The following is a 20187-nucleotide window of genomic DNA, read 5'->3' on the forward strand; positions in this document are numbered from 1 at the left end:
GTGGAAAGCAATTTTGGGGTTGTCCTAATTACAAGGTTAGATCCATCACCCTTTTTCTGTGATTCGATGATCAATAATTGTTTGCAACTAACATGAAGGTTGTTTCGTGTTGTGGATGTTGTCAATAACAGAGGGGAAGTGAAGCTTTCATTGGTTGTAATTACTTTAAATGGTGTTCGGAAGATGCTGCTGATGAAAGGGATAACACTATTATAAGGCAAAGAAGGAAGATATTTATTCTGGAAAAAGAACTTAAGGGATCCAGAATGTTTGTTAATGTTTTACTAGGGATAGTGGGTTTATTAGTTGTAGTGAACATCATTGTGTTGTCACGATTGATGAAAAGTGTGTGATTAAATCTGTATTCGGTGGTGTTGAAATCTGTATTGGGTGTATCAGTTTGTGTATTGGGGGTATCAGTTAGTGTTTTTCTTTTTACTGTGTTGAAATATGTAATTGGAAAGCTCAATTGTTGTATGACTTAGTTAATTAATGAAAAATTGCTGTTAAAGAAATCTGAGTTTGGTATCCTACTTACAAGCATTACAAACATTCAATAACGACAATTCAATAACGACAATTTTTCAATCATAAGCCAATATTATAGAAACACATAATTGTACTTGCTGTTACAACACAAAAGACATCCAATAGTGTTTTGGACTTTTGAACTTACAATGTAAAACATGTAAATTAAAAGTGGACAAAACATACTTGTCTTAGAAATCTAAAAGCTGCATAATATTCTTGACTTAGAAATGTAAAAGCTGCATAATACATCAAAGCTCCAAAACAAATCGTGCAGCATAAAAAAAAGCATAAGTAATCCTCATGGCTTCCACACACGTCCTCTCCTATGCTGCAGTTTCTGCCTTCTATTAGGTATGGTTGGACGAGGAATTGGAAGGTGGCATGGGTGTGGGTGCTGTGATGACTGTGGTGGCTGCTGTGATGACTGAGTTGGTTCAGTCATAAGTGTTGGTGGTGGCTGTTGTGATGACTGAGTTGGTTGAGTCATAGGTGTTGGTGGTGGTGGCTGAGTTGGTGGTGTTGGTTCAGTTGGTGGTGTTGGCTGACTTCCTGCTGCTGTTGCAGTTGGTGGTGTTGTTTCAGTTGATGGTGTTGGCTGAGTTGATGGTGTTGGCTGACTTGGTGGTGCTGGTTGAGGTTGTTGGGGACAAATTTTTCGATTATGACCAACTTCTTTGCATATGCTACATTTTTTAGTCATGCCATGTTTTGTAATCTGCTTCCCATTCTTGTTCATATCCCAAGCTTCAAGTCTTCTTTTCTTTTTGGGTCTTCCAGGTAGAATTCGTTTAGGAGGGGGCAATACATCTGGAAATTCTGTTTCAGTCCACATTTGCTGCCCATTACAAGGGTATATGATGGAATTGTAGGTCTCTTCATAGGTTGAGATTCTGAACCAATGAGGGAGAAAATCTTCTTCACTTAAGTTCAAAAACTTAATTGCAGCCACTGCATGACAGCAAGGTATCCCTGTTAGACTCCACTTCCTGCAGGTGCAGTGCTTGCTGTCTATGTTCACCACAAATTTCTCCCCAGTAAATGATTTGTGCCTAACCTCAAACATCTGATTTGCTGACCAGCTGTGTATGACAATTCAATACAGGTTTAAATCAGAAATGAGGCAATGGTGGCTAAATCAAAATGAGTGTGCAACAAATTAAATGTACCTGGGAATCCAATTCGTGGAATTTTTTGTTTCAATGTCCAATCTTGTCTTGATTCTTGGACATATTGAGTTTTTGAATGATTTTGCCTTTGATCGATTCTCAGCCCATCTTTGCATCATATAAAGACGTATTTCCTCCATCATGGACACTATTGGCTTGCTCCTTGCTTGTACAATTACGCTGTTGAATGCCTCGCTCATGTTATTGATGAGTGTGTCACACAAAGGTCTGGGGATGAACCTTGACTTTGACCAATACCTGTAGAAGTGCCACACAGAAATCATTAATGCTTCACAATTAGTTTCAGCATAGTTGAGTAAAGTTACCTAGGGGGTATTCCTAACAGATGTTTGAAAGCATCGTTGTTAACTTCTTTCATCCTCTTCATGACTTTCTCCCATTGTTGTGGATATGTGCTGTGAGCTGCTTCCCACATTAAAGCTTTCAGATTCTTTCCCGGGAATTTCTTCCTGAAGTTTGCATATAAATGCCTCATGCAGAACCTTTGGTCAGCCCCAGGCAAAAGAGATTGAATGGCTGGTAACAAACCCTGCATAATACAATTAAATCAATTAAGGCAGACCACCAATTATATCAGCAGTAAATGGACATAACAAAACTGTGCAAAAATAGTATCCATACCTTTTGCTGGTCTGACATGAATGTGTAGGCTGCACAGATATCTGGTCCCCCAAGATCATCAATTAACAACTCCAAAAACCATGTCCATGTGTCCTTATTTTCCACTTCAACCACGGCACAGGCAATTGGTAGCATTTGGTCATTGGCATCCCTTCCAACAGCAGTAAGAAGTTCACCCCCATACTTATGTTTCAGAAAACATCCATCTAAACCAATGAAAGGGCGACATGAAATCATACTATCTTTACAAGCCTTTAAACACATGTAGAACCTGCTGAAATATTTTTCGCCTTCATTTCCTTCCACTTTGACCTTTGCTGTAGAACCAGGATTAGAACGAAGAATCTCATGTGCATAATCATAGATTCTACTAAACTGTTCTACAAATGACCCATCAACTTGCTCAACAGCTAGTGTTTTTGCTCTACGAGCCATGGACTTTGTCACAGCAATATTCCACTTCCTAGTAACTTTATTGCGAATATCAATGGCCCTCAAACTTGGGTTGTCTCTTAATGTGTTTTCCAACCTACCACTTAACCACTTAGCATTAAGCATTTTCACATTGAATTCTCTGCTGCACTTGTGCTTGTCATTAATTCTCCTTAACTGCCATATGTGTGTTTCAGCCATATAAGCACAATATGCAAACCAAGAACACTTCCCTTTCCCACCCAAACATATCACTCTACATCTACGTTTATCATTTTTTTGAAGTTTAAGCCTTCTTCCAGATTGCACTCCATATGTCCTTATTGCCTCTATAAATGCCTCTTTATCTGGAAAATATGTTCCAACTTCCCACTGGTATTGGGCCATACTTTTGGGCATTTTAAAGGTCCCAAAGTTTGCCTTACATTGGGTGCGACTTGCCAATGAGTCATCACTGCTTGGATCATCGCTGTACATTTCATCTGATTCCCACCCATCATCAAATAACCCCCTATCTCGCATATCAACATGGTCACTGCAATCAAATTCTAAATCATCATCCTCACTATCTTCTTCCCCATTTCCTTCCCATAAATTGTCCTCATAATGGACACTAACATCAACTAGATCAGATCCAGTTTCATCTTCATCACCTTCAGCTTCATCACCTTCACCTACTCCATCACCTCCAGCTTCATCACCTTCTGCACCAACTCCAGTTTCGTTATTTACACCTACTCCATCACCTCCAGCTTCATCACCTTCTGCACCAACTCCAGTTTCGTTATTTACACCTACTCCATCACCTCCAGCTTCATCACCTTCTGCACCAACTCCAGTTTCCTTATCTACACCTACTCCATCATCTCCAGCTTCATCACCTTCAACTTCTGCATCAACTCCCGTTTCCTTATCTACACCTAGTCCATCAGCTCCAGTTTCATCACCTTCAACTACTACATCAACTCCAGTTTCCTCAAATTCAGTTTGTGGCTCCACCCTAATGTTATGGTGACTATCTGCGTCATCTTCCAATTCATATTCCATATCCTGTTGCATTTCAGCTTCACAAATTGAGTGATTAACATACATATGAACCTGCCCATTCCTTCTAGCAATTCTAACCATTTGCATTGCACCCATGTCATCATTCAAAATTTTCAAGTTGTTCTCCAATACCTCTGAGCTACTAACATTATACCACAAATCTTTAATGTTTACATAACCCATTTCCCTAAGTATTCCCATTATTTCAAAAAAGCTCCACCTATCTGGGTCACACGCCAACGTGGACGTTAACCCATTACTATAACTCCACCTACCTTCATTCCTTTCAAAGTATCCCCCATGGTGGACCACCACCTCAAATCTATCGTCACACATCCCAAACCTATAAAAAATACATATTCCAAGTTACTCGACGCACAACCAATGCCCACATATACAATACATATTACATCCCATACCCCAAAAAAGTTAAAACGGGACCACAAGTCACACACCATTACAAACACACACAGACAGAATAACACAAAATAATACCAACGCCGACAAAGACAACACTATATAAGTAAAATAGGACATTCAATCCATAAAAAAACCAGAAAACTTACCTTCGATTTCGTCCCACTACGAACACAGCGACGAACCTTTGTCGCACCGAAGGAGACCGCGAACCCTAATACATTGATTCAATGATTTTCGCTTCCTCCTCGAACCCTAATTTGTTCAATACTAATCCCCAAATTCTTCCTCGAATATATATATAACTTTCCTCTTTGCACCAGATTTTCGCCTCTTCCACGAACCCTAATTTCGCTTCTTCAATTTACCACTGACTTTAATTTCTCTTTCTGAACTGTCCACATAAGCTGATTTCCCTACGTGACACATCATGTAAAATTGCCACAGTATCACATCAGATCACTCTGCCGTTAATTTTTTTAACGTTGTTAACACACAGGACTGAATTGAACCTCCTACACAAACTAAGGGACTAAATTGAACCCCGAAAAAAAAAGAGGACCAAAATGAACCTCGGATATAAAGTAGAGGATGAAAAGTCTAATTAAGCCTGTTTTTTAATATGTTATGAGAGGTAATCTCTATAACCTAAATATATTTTAAACATGACTTTATATTAATAAAAATAAAGTATGTATTTGGAAATAATGGTTTTTAATTTCTTTTAAAACCATGCTTCAAATACACTATTTTAATATTTGTTTTTTGTAGAATATAACAATTTCTATTTTTTTATAGCAGTTTTAATGATAAAATTTTATTTATTTTTCATAATGACATATTTAAAATTTAAAATGATTGATTATGTTGAAACAAATTTTATACCGGTTGATCAATTAGTGTTATTATTATTTGTTTTCTATCTTTGCATTTTATACTAAATTTTTTATTTTTTATTTACTAAGCTTGTGGAGAATTTTGAAAATCCTGCTTTGTTACTTTGTTTGAAAAAAAAAGGAGAGATTTGTTTTTAGACAGTGGTGAAGTAAGCATGAAAACCCAATGGTTTCTGGGCCATGCTGCGTCACCATTCATCAACCTTGGTGCGGATTTTGACATGTTCATTTCGCAGTGTGCGTTATGTCTATGATGGCACCAACCATTCCCAATGCGAATGCGACGAGCCTCTGCTCCTCCACTACCTATCCAATGGCTGCCACCACGAAGCGCGAAACCTCCTTCAAAATTCCTCCGGCGGTGACCTTCACGCGCGCGTGGTTCGCTGGACCAAGCTACTCTCCAACTTCTCCCGCCACGGTTACGTGGCCGAAGCTCGCACACTGTTCGACATTATGCCTCACAGAAACCTCGTCACTAGCAATGCCATGTTGACTGCGTACATCCGCTCCGGCATGCTCGAGGAGGCTTCCCGGTTCTTCGAGACCATGCTGGAGAAGAACGTTGTTTCTTGGACTGCCATGCTGTGTGGGTTTTCAGACGCGGGGAGGATCGACGATGCGAGGAAGGTGTTCGATGTAATGCCTGAGAGGAATGTTGTTTCGTGGAACGCGATGGTGGTGGCGTTGCTTAGGAGTGGGGATTTGGAGGATGCGAGGATGGTTTTTGAGGAGACTCCTTGCAAGAATGTGGTTTCGTGGAATGCTATGATTGCGGGGTATGTTGAGAGTGGTAGAATGGACGAGGCTAGAGAATTGTTTGAGAAGATGGAGTTTAGGAATGTGATTACTTGGACTAGCATGATATCTGGTTATTGCCGTGAGGGGGATGTTGAAGGTGCTTGGTGTTTGTTCCGGGCTATGCCGGAGAAAAATATTGTTTCTTGGACTGCTATGATTGGTGGGTTTGCTTGGAATGGCTTGTATGAAAAGGCATTGCTGCTTTTTATTGAGATGGTGAGAGTTTCTGATGCCCAACCCAACGGAGAGACCTTTGTTTCTCTTGTTTATGCATGTGGTGGTTTGGGTTTCTGTTGCCTTGGCAAGCAGGTGCATGCTCAGTTGATTGTTAACAGCTGGCGGATTGATGATTATGATGGTAGGTTGCATAGAGGTCTTGTTAGGATGTACTCTGGGCTTGGTATGATGGATTCTGCTCGCAATGTGTTTGAAGGTAATCTGAAAGACTCTGATGATCAGTGTTTCAATTCCATGATAAATGGTTATGTTCGGGCCGGTCAGTTGGCAAGAGCTCAAGAGTTGTTTGACATGGTACCCACTCGGAACAAGGTTGCGTCCACTTGCATGATTGCTGGCTATCTTAGCGTTGGGCGAGTACTGGAGGCTTGGAATTTGTTTAATGACATGCCTGATAGGGATTCCATTGCGTGGACTGAGATGATTTACGGGTATGTGCAGAATGAGCTTATTGCTGAAGCCTTCTGCTTATTTTCTGAGATGATGGATCATGGTGTTTCTCCTATGAGTTCTACATATGCTGTTCTATTCGGAGCTATGGGTTCAGTTGCATATCTAGATCAGGGGCGGCAATTACATGGTATGCAGTTCAAGACTGTGAATGAAGATGATTTGATTCTTGAGAACTCTCTAATTGCAATGTATGCAAAATGTGGGGAGATAGATGATGCATATAGGGTATTCTCTAACATGACTTGCCGGGACAAAATTTCTTGGAACACCATGATCATGGGTCTTTCAGATCATGGCAGGGCCAGTGAAGCTATAAAAGTGTATGAAACTATGCTTGAACTTGGAATTTACCCAGATGGCCTTACATTCCTGGGTGTCCTGACAGCATGTGCTCATGCGGGTCTTGTTGACAAGGGGCGGGAGTTTTTTATTGCCATGGTCAATGCTTTTGCTATTCAACCTAGTTTAGAGCATTGCATCAGTATTATCAATCTTCTGGGTCGAGCAGGAAAGGTGAAGGATGCAGAGGAGTTTGTTTTGAAGCTTCCTGTTGAACCAAATCATGCCGTTTGGGGGGCTCTGATTGGAGTGTGTGGGTTGAATAAAACTGATACAGATGTTGCTACGCATGCAGCCAAACGATTGTTTGAATTGGATCCTTTAAATGCGCCTGGCCATGTGGCCCTTTGTAACATATATGCCGCAAATGATAGGCACACCGAGGAGATGAGATTAAGAAAAGAAATGAGGTTGAAGGGTGTGAGGAAGGCACCCGGATGTAGTTGGATACTGGTGAAGGGGACAGTTCATATTTTCTTCTCGGACGATAAATTGCATGCGTGTCTTTAAGAGATGTTATTTGCTATTATCTGGATAGTGCCCCTGGCTTCCACTATCATAGAATTTTGAGAATGTAAAATATTTGTAGCCTTATCCTCGTCGAGGATGATAGGATTCAGCGATAGGATAGTTTAACGTAAAAAGTTAGGCATTCAAGACTTATTATTTAATTATGCTATGATAGGTAAAACGCCACCACAGCCTATTTCAGAGTCCCCACTTTCCAATATTTTCCTTGGATCCTTGTTAGAGACTATTGTAGCATAGAACTCTAGCAATAATCTCAGTTCTTTCTCTAATTTCCTATATATAGGAAACAACCTAGAAACTGTCTAATCCAAGAAACTGTCTAATTTTGTAGCTCAAATGTGCCCGATTATCACCTTAGAAATGAAACAAACAATGGGGGAATATATTAAATCTATTCTAAAACAGTGCAAAGATCAATGAAATGGATTTAAAACATTAAAAACAGAAAGGGTTCAATGCAGCATAATTTTTTACAGGAACCTGTATTTGTACCATTCCATACCAGTCTGCAAATTTTCAAATGACATTAGTGCAGTGCAGGGAACACAATCAGGACAGAAAATAAAAGTGTAAAAGCTGTGCCTATAATATACTAAGCATTTCAAGACAGGTATTATGTAAAAGGAAAATGATTTTTTGACTACTAAATTTTGACAACTTACTCTTATAGTCTTAGGTGACATCTTCTAAGTGGTTTTCCATTTTTTCATTTTCTTATTCTCAATATTTCAAAACCACTTAGAAGATGACACTTTATGTTGTAAGAGAAAGTTGTCAAAATTTAGTAGTCAAAATATCATTGTCCTATGTAAAAACGTTATATAGAAATGATGTACTGGACTCAACATTATAATATGATCTAAACCGTAGTGTTAGATTGTCCTCAGCTCCATGATAAAATTTTATACAGGAATGCGGAAAAATTTAACCAATTATTAATTACAACATATAACTTAATATATCCACATCCAAATTATCCATCTTTAAGCAACTCCCAGTCAGAATTACTCAAGGACTGAGACTACCCTTGACTGTAACAACTTATGGTTTATCTAGTACTTCAATAACTTTAATAACAAAAAGATTATTCATTAAAAAAATACATTATCAACTTCTTGTATTCATCTAAAGACCTACCGAGATTCGTTATTCTGGACAACCAAAGTGGACAGCAGAATTAATCCCAATAAAACACCTTTTATTGTCTAATAACATGGCTGTCTAGCCAACCATAACCACATTCTTCCTAGATTAAATAATAACTGATACATGTAGAAACAACATTTTATTGCCACATACAAAACATAACCTTCCCGCACATAAATTATAATTGCCTTTTATTTTTTCTGACATGAAGGCTCATCAGAATTTGGCCCATCAAGCTCCTTGCTGAATGTTTTTATCCAGAATTTCCAATTTCTCGGCACCAGGCTTGTCAAGTTCTTCTAAAGCTGCCCACAACTTTGGATCCTCATAATCCTTAATCAGAAAATCAGGTTTTGCTTTCATCAGTAAATCCTCTGGGTTTCGTATAGCTATGCCAATAACAGGCATCCCAGCAGCCACTCCAGCAGTAATTCCTGAAAACGAATCCTATTACAGAAAAATAGAAAGCATGTCAAAAGCAAGTCTAGAACAAGTTCTTCTTTAGTAAGACACACAAAAATGCAGACCTCAAATACAAATGTGTGATCCTTCGATGCCTTCAGAACTTCAAGAGCTTTCAAGTAGGGGTCGGGATGAGGTTTACCACGTTCACATTCATCACCAATAATAAGAACATCAAAGAAGTCCGAGAGACCAAGTTTTGAGATCATGAGTTCTGCATTTACTCTTGGAGAATTGGTAACTGCAGCTCTCTTCAGACCACGCTTTTCAACCCATGCCGTCACTTTTTCAAGGCCTTTCACAGGCTTCAGTTGCTCTCTCGCCAATCTGGATAGTCCATAAGAGAATTATCTTCTGAAGCTTCAAATGAATCACATGGAGAAAGAGTATACACATTTTTTTTATAGGCAATGTTAATTGTTAGTATTTGTTAGTAGGAAAAGTTGAATCCAAAAACTCTCCCACCTTCATTTTCAAACTCACAAAACCAATTTTATATCTTCAAATAATTAGCGAAGGAGTTAAACCTACGACCTCTCTCACCCTTTCTTCTAACTTTACCACTAATTAACTTTGTAGCTCCTGAAGGGTGTACACATAGCTAGATAGATATAGAGAGAGAGCAGGGTTTACCTCTGGAACATGGCTTCCTTATCTTCTACAAACTTCAAACCTTGTTCCGGATCATCAGGAAAGGGAACTGAGGCAGCATCGATGTTGTTCTTGCCAGAAAATTTTTCAACAAAAAATTCCTCCGTTATAGGAACACCTCCATTAAAACCAATCTGACAGCCACCAAGGTTCGTGTTAGTTCACTAATAGCAATTGATCTTGTGCTTGGTGATGGTGGTTTGCAAATACCACAAAAGGAATATTGCAACAAAATAACTAAAAGTTATTTTCTAAATGTTTTCCATTGAGACTTTTATACTAAGAAAAGAAGCAGTACCTTCAGGAGCATTTCACGCAAAGCTTCGTAGTGGAGTGGATCAGAATCACAGAGTGTTCCATCTACATCGAAGAGCACAGCTTCAAGTGGAGCAAGTCCAGTGAGAGAACTCATGCTGCTGCTACAACATGAAGGTAATAATGACAGACAAGTTCAGCAAATGATCAGAAATTGGCTGTGTGCTAAATTTTCTTTTCTATCACAAAGCAAACCACAAACTAACTATTCCAAAGCTTGGACTTTTGCATACAGCCACCTGAATGGCTTATATATATTTGACATGCCCCCTCATGCTTGATCCCTTTTGACTTAGAACATAGAAAATATATTGCAGACCCCCCTTTTTTTGAAATTTAGCTTCTATTTGGAAGAATAATGATAACAAGTATCCAACATTAAACCAAATGGTTATAATAGCTCCGATATTTCAAAGCTTAAATTAATGAGTGAAAGCACATAATGGATTTTATATTTTACAGTGCAGAGCACATCTCATTTACATGTATGCAGGTTCCTCTGCAGAGCTGGCCGGTTAAACCAGATGACAGCAATGTGAAAATGAGGACAAAGAATTTGACATATCATAAATCTTTAGAGTGCAAAATCCAACTTCATCTTCCCTTCTCCTACATGATTTTAATCTCAACAGAAAATATAATAAAATATAATAAAAATCCACAATTTTGCTTGAAAACAAAAAGGGTGTGGATAGTGGAGTCCACAGAATAAGAAAGGGTCATATAACCTCAGTTCTCAAGGTGTTGGAAAAAGTAGATAAAGGTTCAATGTCTAATGAACACCACATCAATGAAGGTTTGTTAAAGTGTTACCAATGGAAGAGATTAATAGATTAAATGCGGAATAAATTGATGGGACAAGATTGAATTAGAGAAGCTATTGTATTATCACACAAAAATTCACCCAGTACAAAAAATGAACCAAGACTTGCTTTTGTGCCCACATTTATTCAATAGTTACTAAACTATTACAGGTACTAAACCATGAAACAATTTATTATAATTTAAAAAGACACTAAGTAATAACAAAAACGCGTCAAACAGAAACAAACTTCTCAAACTGAAACAAGGTTTGTGAATAATGGGTGGTACTACAACATGCATGAAAACGAACACACATGAAGAAAACAACGGTGTCCTTGGAATTCGAAATGAATCCTAGCTGTTAGAACAACACGAACTACGTTGCAAGTGATGGAAGGAAGCACCTTGGGAGGCAATGCAAAGAAGAAGGCTTGGTGAAGGTTTGTGTGAGACTTGTTTTGGTGCAGGCAAGGTGAAGTTTTGTAGATGGAAAAAATTTTACCAGCGAAGGTGAAACGTAATTAGGGAAGCATGGGATTATCAAGTACAAACAGGTCATGGATAACGAAATCCAAAGGTGTGTGGTATGCAGAAAAAGAAAAGATTGTTACTTCGCGATAAGAAGCATGGTACATGTCGACTCTGCCAAAGACCGTCAGAGGTAAACACTGTAGTATGTTGTTTCACGTCTTTCAAAAGGTAGAGATAGATCACTTAATTTATTTTTTTCTTACAATATGTCATGAAACTGTGTCGGTGAAATTATTCTCTCGAATCAATTAAATAACAGAACTTATCTTCAGCTTATCTCTCATCAATAAATATAATCTTTCAAATAAGAATGAGCAATCAAGTCCAGTTCTAAAGTAAATAAAATAAAAAGTATTTCTTAATATTATAAACTATCAATCAATTTATTTCGATAGTAAATAATAAGATAACAAATTGATGTCTAATTGTAAATGTTGATTGTACTGTTTTTTTATCTCAACTTATATGTTTATATCTATCATTTTGTTTATTATGATAACGTAGGTTAAGAATCAGATCTATCAATTTATTATGATTCAAGAAAGATTGTGTCAAGGTAAAGAATATCTCTAAATTAGCTTTTGAAAATAATTTGTATATTTTAATTTCTTTTAACTCCTTCCATCCGAAATTAAAAATAAAGGGTGAGATGGAAATTCTTATAAAAATTGAAGAAATTTTTAAATCAGAATCGCGAAATGAACTAGTGTTTTATATCCAAATTCACAATAGATTTATAATGTAATTACACTGTTTTTTTTAGATGAAGACAGATGCAAGATAATATTCAATAATGACAAAATTCAATTAAAAAATATAAACTTTTTGAATTTTTAAAAGAATAATTTTTTTAATAAAAATATCTAAATTTACAATAAACTAATATTTATTCTTCATCTTACTGTAATTATGAATTATTTGAAGGATTTGATTATGTTGAGCAAAAACTACGGTACACTTTAGCACTACAATGTCCTTGGCTTGACCCACGGGTTCATAGCTAGCTAGCAATGAAATTATTGCTAAGAAAGAGAAATAAATTCTGCCAGTTTCACTAGTAATTCAAACTGAAGGAGCACTGCTAGCCTTGTCAAGTTCTTCCAAAGCAGCCCACAATTTTGGATCATCATAATCCTTAATCAGAAATGCAGGTTTTGCTTCCATCAAAAGATTTTCTGGGTTTCTAGTAGCCAATCCAACAACAGGCATCCCAGCTGCAACTCCAGCTTTGATCCCAGAAAAAGAATCCTACCAGAAAAAATAAGATAAAACAATGAGTCAAGAGCATATCCAGACAATTTATTCTTCAACAAGGCATTAGAAAAGTGCAGACCTCAAATACAAATGAGTGATCCCTTGATGCCTTCAGAGCTTCAAGACCTTTAAGGTAGGGGTCTGGATGAGGCTTGGCATGTTCACATTCACTACCGATAATAACAGCATCAAAGAAATCTGAGAGGCCAAGTAAGGATATCATGAGCTCTGCATTTGCTCTTGGAGCATTGGTAACTGCAGCTCTCTTCAACCCACGAGCTTCGATCCATTTCCTCACTTTATCAAGGCCATTCAAAGGCTTCAGTTGATCAGCTGCCAATCTGGACAATCCATCAGAGAATCATGAATTATCTTCTAAAGCTTCAAATGGACCACATGGGGGAATGGTGGAGAGAGGAATGTAACAGAAAGTAAGCATTTCTTACCTCCGGAACATGGCTTCCTTATCATCCACAAACTTTAAACCTCGTGGCAGATCATCAGGAAAGAGAGACCGTGCTATATCATCATTGTGTTTGCCAGCAACAATCTCAATAAAGAATTCCTCGGTTATGGGAGCACCACCATTGAAACCAATCTGACAACCACAGAAGATTCTATTAGTTTTCTAATAGCTATAGATCATGGGCTTAGTTATGCTGATTTGTAAAGAATGAAAGGAATATTGAAAAAAAAAAAAAAACTCTTTTTTCAATACTTTGAACTTAAAAAACTTTTCTACTAAGAAAAGACACACGACCTGTTGAAGCATTTCACTGAAGGCAAGGTAGTGGAGAGGATCGGAATCACAGAGAGTTCCATCTATATCAAAGAGCACTGCTTCAAGAGGAGCAAGTTTGGTGAGAGAACTCTGGCTGCTGGCACAACAAGATAGTAATAATCAGTGACAAGTACAGCCAAGAATATAATCATATACTAAAATTTCTACTGTAAAGTATGACAAATACCCAGTAACCAACTACACCAAAAGCATAAGCTATTGGGTGTGGCGTATAACTGGTTTATATATCTAACGTGTTCCTGCAAGAGTCCTTTTGAATTAAAATATAGATAATACACAGATGTCCTTCCATTCTGTAGAAACTTAACTTCTATTTAGAAGAATCAAGATAACAAAACTCGAGTTTTGGAACTAGGACACAATTATAGAGGCTTTAATGCCAAGATATTAAACGTTTTTTATGTCTTAACAATACAAAATATATCTCATTTATAAGTATCCAAGCCCCTCAACAGCTGGTCAGTTAAACAAGAAAACAATATTGTAATGACTAAGAAATCGACAAATCACACGCCATGCATTCAATGGTTTGGGTATTGGATTTGGATGTTAATTCACATAGCTGCAGCAGTAAAGGCAATGTTGAAACCGATGCAATAGACAATACAGCAACTGATAATTGGATATTTCTTTGACAACAAACTTAAGATACAATAGGATATGCATCAAACAACTTGGACTTTGTCAATTTAATAACCTGTGACCTTTTCACCTGAGATGGGTATCCACCATCCACACAGTCACATGAATAACTAACAAACAAGGCCACCAATTCAGCGCAGACAGAGGTACCTTAGCACCACCTAATATCAGAAGACTACTTGGGGCAGTTGGCACGTGTATGATAAATCCAAGATTCATGTTCTTCACTCAAAAGGCTCAAAATTAATCGGAGAAAAGACTCTTGTTGTAACTTTCAAGTTGAGAAAGGTAAATCTAACAGGAAATCTAATATGGAGGCAATTCAATCTCCTACTCTCCCCTTCCTTCTCCATTAATCTTGATCTCAACCAAAAAAAAAAAAAAAAAACAAATCCATCCACCCATCCATTCATAAAATACTCTTTATTTGTAAGAAACGATTGATCCATGTGAAACACCACTGAAGTTCGAATAACAAATACTTGTGACAGAATGATGAGTGACCCAAAAACCAAAGGCTAGGTTTCTGAAACGTGCCATTGGCATACAGAAACATAGAAAATGGAAAAATTTTATCAACCATTGCAGATATTGCAGATACGTGTAAAGAAAAGGTAGAAAACCTAGTGTCCCTGAGAATTGAAATTGCTCAGTATTATAAAAAAAATGGATACCTACCTTGAATTGCAATTCTCTGAAGAAGCAGTCATTGTTACTGAATGCAGAGAAAGAAGAGGAGTAGAGAGAGAACAGAAAGAGTTACGTGAACAATTTCAATGGCAATAGCATGTTAATGGAGTCCAATGGAATCTGCATAAAAGCATAAAAAAAATAGTAAATATGGGATATGCCATATGCTATACCTGACAGTGTACTTTTTAAAATAGCTGATAATACTTACTTAATCACTTTTCATAATTTTTTATACACTTAATCACTTTTCATAATTTTTTATACAATGACTTCCAGACCATAAACTTATTACTTTTTACAATAATTATCTTAAATAAAAGTATGTTGATAATAATATTTAGTAAACAATATAAAAATTTACACACTTAATGTCAATAAATTAAAAATCATAATAAATGCATTTTAAAATAATATTTACACATAAATGAGTTAAATACGTTATTTTTTCTCTCAAATTATTGTAATAAAATATAAATTTTATCAAATTTACATAAAATATTATTTTTAATGAAATAAATTTGAAGATAATTTTATAATAAGAAATATTTTATGCCTAATTTTTAGAAAATGAAGGAAGGAAGATAATTTTTTATAATAAGTGCTTTGAAGAAAAAAAATTTGATGAAAACCCCAATTTCTGGGAAAGCGAAGAAAAAATTTGCTTCGTCTTGTTGTTGGAGTCAAAAGTGAGTGGCTAAGCTTTTATTTAGGCATGGAACTAATTTTGTGAGGTCAATGATAGCCTGTCAGTTTCATGCGTCACATGCCCCTGTTATGTTTTATATTTTATTATGTAATAAATAAATATACTTTTAATGTGTTTTATGCTTAACTAAGAAATATAACTTTTAATGTAGCATGGTCTTTTATCCCGCTACCATAGGGTGTACATGAAATCTATGAGGGTAGGTGTAAAAAGAAATGAACAAATTTCTGCAAAATTCCATGTCCACTCTTATTAGTGGAGAAGTTCTCAAATGGCCCAAAACAAAACCACTGATGAAACTTGAATAATACAAATTAATGTTAATAATATATATATATACATATATATTTGTTTTCTATAAAGATCTATAAATATATTTCGTATATTAACAAAAAAATTTCAATTAACCAAAGTTAATTTATTCATCTTGAATTTTAGAGAACTTACTTTAAATCATAGTATCCTCTCGATTTCTTTTTCATTTAAATATTTATCATATAATTACTTTAACATTATTTCCCTTTTAGTATAATTTATTTAATATTTAAAATGGTATTATTAAGTTAAAATGTTATACTACTAAATTAAGATGCATATCTTAACAAAAGACAAAAATTGATCATAATAGTCATGGAGGTGGGTCAACAATATTATGGCACTAATCTTTGTGTGCCCACAGTTTATAAATAATACTATTATTTTTTACTTCACATTTTCTGTTTCTCTTCGTCACATCACAACCTATTTACTTTCATACCTTCTCTGTTATAAGTGAGCCTGCAACTGCTTCTTCTGCATTGATGCTTCCTGTATTAGGAATTTAAGTCTCCCGTTAAAAATAAAAAATAGAACATTATATAAAGATAAAATCATAAATTCAATGTCTTAAAATTTTGAATTAACAGTAATATTAATATTTTATGTAAATGAATTCAGGTCTCGTTAATACTGTATCTGTCCAGTGAAACCCCTCTCTATTACATCTTATTCTTTTCTTCAATGCCTTGTTCCTAACACCCAAGGTAATACACCTTGAAACATATTATCAAAACTTAATATTGTTCATCGCCAACCCAAGTGAGAACTGAAGAAGATACCTACATTAATTGTATCAAAGTGCAGAAGAACCTAACTTTTTCTCCTATATTACTTCACATAGCACATTCAGAATGAACAATTGAGTCTTTGGTTATATCCAACTGTTAGGTGCTCAAAGGTCAACCACCTCTCATAGTCAAACGTCTCTTCCTTTTTGGCTAACACCTTTGAATATAGCATCAGAGTTGCTTAAAAGCATTTTCCTGTCAAATTTTAAAATAAGCCATCAGAATCATCATCTTTTGTTAGTGTCCATACCAAGATTTCACCTTAAGAAAGCATTTCTATTTGTCAACTAAAAATAAATAAACATAAAGCATGGCAGTTTTGAAAGGTCACAACACAAGGTGGTTTTTCAACATCATATACTCGAGTATATGTATCTTGTAGTCTAATTAAGTAGGTAGCTGAGAAACAATTGCGTTTCGCATTCAGATTTCAGAGTGTGAATTTTTTTCTTAGCATTCTGTATAGTCAAAGTTGGTAAATTGACCAAATTCTGTATAAATAGTAGAATTGTGGTTTGTTCCATGCATCACCTGAGTGTTCTTAATTAATCTCCATTTGTGAACTTGTTTCTTTCACTTTCACGCATGGCGCTTTATCTTTTCTGTACTTTTCTTGTTACCAACTTGATTTTCATGCAAACTCTGGCTGATACTTCGTGCACCGATTGTTTCACTCATTCTCGAGCAGCATATTATCCAAATTCTGAAGAACAAGGAACAGATGGTATGAAGTGAAACTGATGTGACAATGCTGAAAAATCAAACTAAAAGTGTTACCTAAAATGTTCTTGTGAAATTCATTGCAGCCGGTGCATGCGGGTTTGGTTCCTTTGGTGCCACGATCAATGGCGGGGATGTATCTGCTGCATCTTCTCTTTACCGAAATGGTGTTGGTTGTGGCGCCTGTTACCAGGTGAGTTACCATTAAAAAATGTGTGTCTAGTTTATGATTTCTATGCCTTAAACTTGTACGCATGATCTTGAAAAGTGAAACTGATATGTTGTGTAAATAATGAACAGGTGAGGTGTACGAACAGTGGCTATTGCTCAAACAATGGTGTGACTGCAGTCATAACTGACCAAGGTTCAAGTGATAACACAGATTTCATTCTCAGCAAACATGCATTTAGCAGAATGGCTCAAACCACTGATGCAGCTGCTTCTCTACTAGCCATTGGCGTGGTTGATATTGAATATAGACGGTAACATGACTAAAACTCTTTTTTCAATATTTTTCTACTTAACTGGGTATTCTATATATCTTTCTCTGTCTCTGCAGTGTTTCATGCAGCTACCCAGATAAAAATATAACGATCAAGATAGACGAGAGCAGCAACAACCCTTATTATTTGGCTTTTGTTATTTGGTATCAACAAGGAAGGAGAGACATAACTGCTGTGCAGCTCTGTGAGGTACTATCTATCTCCCAATGAACTCCATTTGTGATATGTGAAATGTGAATACTAATTTTTCTTTTCAGATAATTTTCGTTAGTAGGTAAAGTGTGAATACTAGAGATAATATTTCTCATCTGCGAAGGATATTCATACGTCTCTTAGAAATCTAAGTATGAGTCTAAGTTTTATATTGAGTAAAAATGAGAAAGTTGAGGTTTGTAATTAAGAATAGTGTCCGTTTCTTACCTGTGAGTTGGACGTATATTTGACTAGTGTTGTATCTCTCCGTAATCCTCTCTCTAAATACACTATGTAGGATCATAATTGTTTGTGATAGGTAAATAACGATCATATCTCATGCAGACTCAAAACTTTGAGTGTAAATTACTTGACCGAAGCCATGGAGCTGTGTGGACTAGTACCTCTCCACCAAGTGGACCTTTGTCTTTGAGAATGTTGTTTAGTGATGAAGAAGAGGGAGAAGAAACTTGGGTTGTTCCAGCAAATAACATACCCGGAGATTGGAAAGCTGGAGAAACATACGATTCAGGGGTACAAGTGAACCAATAGAGAATCTGACAAAACTAATTCATATTATGTAATCAGAAAAATATCATATCATGTTTAGATGATTTATTGTCCCCTCCTTTATGAATTTTGACGTTGTTTTTTCTCTTAATAAGTAGTGATGGCATACTTTGTGTATCATATACTATACAAATCACCCCTTTCCATTGTATTGAAACAATTAAATAAAGGTTTTGATCTGAATACCTTAAGTCGTCAAGAGTTTCAAATATCGGAAGCTCAAGTAAATAACAAGAGCAATGCTTTAATAAATAATGATTGTGGAGTGAATATATGTAATATGCTATAATTGATTAGATATTAGGTTATTTAATTCACGATGAAAAACAAAAGTGGATTTTCTAATGTTTGTAATTCAAATAAAAATAATAATTATGAATTGCTAACCAAACAACCAAACCTAGATTTCCGAACAAATATGTAAAATCATGATAGCAAAATGAAGGTTGCTATACGTAGTTTATGGAAGGAGAAACGACTATGAGAGAAGACCCAAATTATTCTAAGAAATAGACGTTATTTCTAATAATAATAAATTTATAAATCTTCTTTTACATCTTCGTAAATAACGACAGCAACAAATAAGATTCTAAACAACTGTGTATCCCTGTCACCACAGGCAACAGACAGAAGAAAACACAAAGGTTTTGTGAGGAAAAAGGTTAGTCTTTTCTTTAATTTTTTTAATTGATTGATTTTTTAAATTTAAAAATAAAAACATGTAAGTTTAGTCTTTTCTTTAGTATTATGGCAGTGAAAAATTTTCAATCATAAGTTTAAACGTTAAATATTAATTCAATTGTTTTTGTAAGTAAAAGTCTGATTCATATATTTGAAATTACAGCAATTAAAAACACATTTTTCCTTAAATTTATTGTTTTGGGTTTGGGTTATTGGTAATGACAGAGGCATTTTCTCTGTTACTCTACGATCTTAACTACTGGAGCAAGCTACAAATTAGTAAGTTACGCTCCAACAAGAGAATTAATGCCATGAAATTAACAAAATTAACAATTCATTTTTATTTCCGTCCCTAAGCTTATGTTAATTTTCAAAAAAATATATATATCAATCTGCCAATCTGTAAGTCCCACATCGAATAGTTACTTACGATTATCGTGCTTTATATAGGATATCTGGCCTTTGAATACTGTGTTCGTTAAAAGGAGAGATGGTTGGCATCTCCCCTGACAGGGACGGGAACAGCCTTCGGGCTTTCCTATACACATCCGGTTAAGGCTACCCACCTTTCGGTGGATCTATAACCCAATTTTTTTTTTTTCTTCATAGATTCGTTCCACTCTCATTAGTGTACAAGTGAAAGAAGTTTTTTTTTTTTTTTCCTTCCACTGACATTGACATTTTCTTTATGGCTTTACCTCTCTTGGCATTACTAATGGTTCAAATAATTGATAACTTCATCCTCAGCTCCTGATGTTGAGATTCATGGCAACCATGTTTCTATTTCAGTGGAAGATAGTGTTCCAATTGCAGGTACTGCAGCAGTGATGTTTTGAAAGAAGGCTCCAACAGAGATTTTATATGTCAATAAACAAAATTCAAAACCAAAGTGACTTCCGACAACATGCTGCAGCTGT

The 20187-nt window shown here is 36.0% G+C and overlaps 5 protein-coding genes and 1 non-coding gene across 11 annotated transcripts; 3 read left to right on the top strand and 3 right to left on the bottom strand.

Annotated features, from left to right (window-relative positions):
* Window positions 1-628: 628 nt before the first annotated feature.
* LOC114173176 (uncharacterized) lies at window positions 629-4829 on the bottom strand. Its single transcript, XM_085669696.1, has 5 exons — window positions 4385-4829; window positions 2340-4161; window positions 2024-2247; window positions 1698-1955; window positions 629-1610 (listed from the first exon to the last, which is right to left on the bottom strand). The coding sequence occupies exons 2-5, from the start codon at window positions 4152-4154 to the stop codon at window positions 830-832; spliced, it is 3078 nt and encodes a 1025-aa protein (XP_085525822.1). The 5' UTR covers window positions 4155-4161; window positions 4385-4829; the 3' UTR covers window positions 629-829.
* A 401-nt stretch (window positions 4830-5230) lies between these two features.
* Window positions 5231-7677, top strand: LOC114173064 (pentatricopeptide (PPR) repeat-containing protein). Its single transcript, XM_028057281.2, has one exon. The coding sequence runs from the start codon at window positions 5312-5314 to the stop codon at window positions 7469-7471; it is 2160 nt and encodes a 719-aa protein (XP_027913082.1). The 5' UTR covers window positions 5231-5311; the 3' UTR covers window positions 7472-7677.
* Window positions 7678-8669: 992 nt separating this feature from the next.
* LOC114172651 (haloacid dehalogenase-like hydrolase domain-containing protein Sgpp) lies at window positions 8670-11586 on the bottom strand. 5 transcript variants are annotated; one of them, XM_028056995.2, is made up of 5 exons: window positions 11482-11586; window positions 10050-10167; window positions 9734-9885; window positions 9166-9427; window positions 8670-9085 (listed from the first exon to the last, which is right to left on the bottom strand). In XM_028056995.2, exons 1-5 carry the CDS (start codon window positions 11496-11498, stop codon window positions 8870-8872), a joined length of 765 nt encoding a protein of 254 aa, XP_027912796.1. In that variant the 5' UTR covers window positions 11499-11586; the 3' UTR covers window positions 8670-8869. The 5 variants fall into 5 exon arrangements, with proteins under 5 accessions (XP_027912796.1, XP_027912790.1, XP_027912786.1 ...); XM_028056989.2 differs by having other exon boundaries at window positions 11275-11502; XM_028056985.2 differs by lacking the exon at window positions 11482-11586 and adding an exon at window positions 11275-11464 and having other exon boundaries at window positions 10050-10170.
* Window positions 11587-12305: 719 nt separating this feature from the next.
* On the bottom strand, window positions 12306-14990 carry LOC114172095 (haloacid dehalogenase-like hydrolase domain-containing protein Sgpp). 2 transcript variants are annotated; one of them, XM_028056798.2, is made up of 5 exons: window positions 14778-14990; window positions 13416-13530; window positions 13102-13253; window positions 12735-12996; window positions 12306-12649 (listed from the first exon to the last, which is right to left on the bottom strand). In XM_028056798.2, exons 1-5 carry the CDS (start codon window positions 14807-14809, stop codon window positions 12464-12466), a joined length of 747 nt encoding a protein of 248 aa, XP_027912599.1. In that variant the 5' UTR covers window positions 14810-14990; the 3' UTR covers window positions 12306-12463. The 2 variants fall into 2 exon arrangements, with proteins under 2 accessions (XP_027912599.1, XP_027912597.1); XM_028056796.2 differs by having other exon boundaries at window positions 13416-13533; window positions 14778-14964.
* A 2160-nt stretch (window positions 14991-17150) lies between these two features.
* On the top strand, window positions 17151-18720 carry LOC114166415 (expansin-like B1). Its single transcript, XM_028051151.2, has 5 exons — window positions 17151-17328; window positions 17411-17517; window positions 17625-17806; window positions 17884-18016; window positions 18365-18720. The coding sequence occupies exons 1-5, from the start codon at window positions 17190-17192 to the stop codon at window positions 18569-18571; spliced, it is 768 nt and encodes a 255-aa protein (XP_027906952.1). The 5' UTR covers window positions 17151-17189; the 3' UTR covers window positions 18572-18720.
* A 1021-nt stretch (window positions 18721-19741) lies between these two features.
* LOC114174774 (U6atac minor spliceosomal RNA) lies at window positions 19742-19866 on the top strand. Its single transcript, XR_003602736.1, has one exon. It is a non-coding gene; the product is annotated as a U6atac minor spliceosomal RNA (small nuclear RNA).
* Window positions 19867-20187: the final 321 nt, after the last annotated feature.

The sequence above is a fragment of the Vigna unguiculata genome, chromosome 2 (assembly GCF_037176805.1).
Source record: "Vigna unguiculata cultivar grain cowpea cultivar isolate G323 ecotype 2 chromosome 2, ASM3717680v1, whole genome shotgun sequence".
Taxonomy (NCBI): Eukaryota; Viridiplantae; Streptophyta; class Magnoliopsida; order Fabales; family Fabaceae; genus Vigna; species Vigna unguiculata.

Excerpts from the sequence above, each read along its gene's own strand:
- LOC114172651 (XM_028056985.2), bottom strand. The coding sequence starts at position 11,429 with ATGACCTGTTTGTACTTGATAATCCCATGCTTCCCTAATTACGTTTCA. Across the intron at positions 10,171-11,274 it reads TCTTTGCATTGCCTCCCAAG|CAGCAGCATGAGTTCTCTCA; the intron begins GTGCTTCCTTCC and ends TTCATGTTGTAG. Across the intron at positions 9,428-9,733 it reads AAGGAAGCCATGTTCCAGAG|ATTGGCGAGAGAGCAACTGA; the intron begins GTAAACCCTGCT and ends TGGACTATCCAG.
- LOC114172095 (XM_028056796.2), bottom strand. The coding sequence starts at position 14,809 with ATGACTGCTTCTTCAGAGAATTGCAATTCAAG. Across the intron at positions 13,254-13,415 it reads TCAGTGAAATGCTTCAACAG|ATTGGTTTCAATGGTGGTGC; the intron begins GTCGTGTGTCTT and ends TGTGGTTGTCAG. Across the intron at positions 12,997-13,101 it reads AAGGAAGCCATGTTCCGGAG|ATTGGCAGCTGATCAACTGA; the intron begins GTAAGAAATGCT and ends TGGATTGTCCAG.
- LOC114173064 (XM_028057281.2), top strand. The coding sequence starts at position 5,312 with ATGCTGCGTCACCATTCATCAACCTTGGTGCGGATTTTGACATGTTCA.
- LOC114166415 (XM_028051151.2), top strand. The coding sequence starts at position 17,190 with ATGGCGCTTTATCTTTTCTGTACTTTTCTTGTTACCAACTTGATTTTC. Across the intron at positions 17,807-17,883 it reads GTTGATATTGAATATAGACG|TGTTTCATGCAGCTACCCAG; the intron begins GTAACATGACTA and ends CTGTCTCTGCAG. Across the intron at positions 18,017-18,364 it reads CTGCTGTGCAGCTCTGTGAG|ACTCAAAACTTTGAGTGTAA; the intron begins GTACTATCTATC and ends TATCTCATGCAG.
- LOC114173176 (XM_085669696.1), bottom strand. The coding sequence starts at position 4,154 with ATGTGTGACGATAGATTTGAGGTGGTGGTCCACCATGGGGGATACTTT. Across the intron at positions 1,956-2,023 it reads CTGTTAGGAATACCCCCTAG|GTATTGGTCAAAGTCAAGGT; the intron begins GTAACTTTACTC and ends GCACTTCTACAG. Across the intron at positions 1,611-1,697 it reads TCCACGAATTGGATTCCCAG|CTGGTCAGCAAATCAGATGT; the intron begins GTACATTTAATT and ends TGTCATACACAG.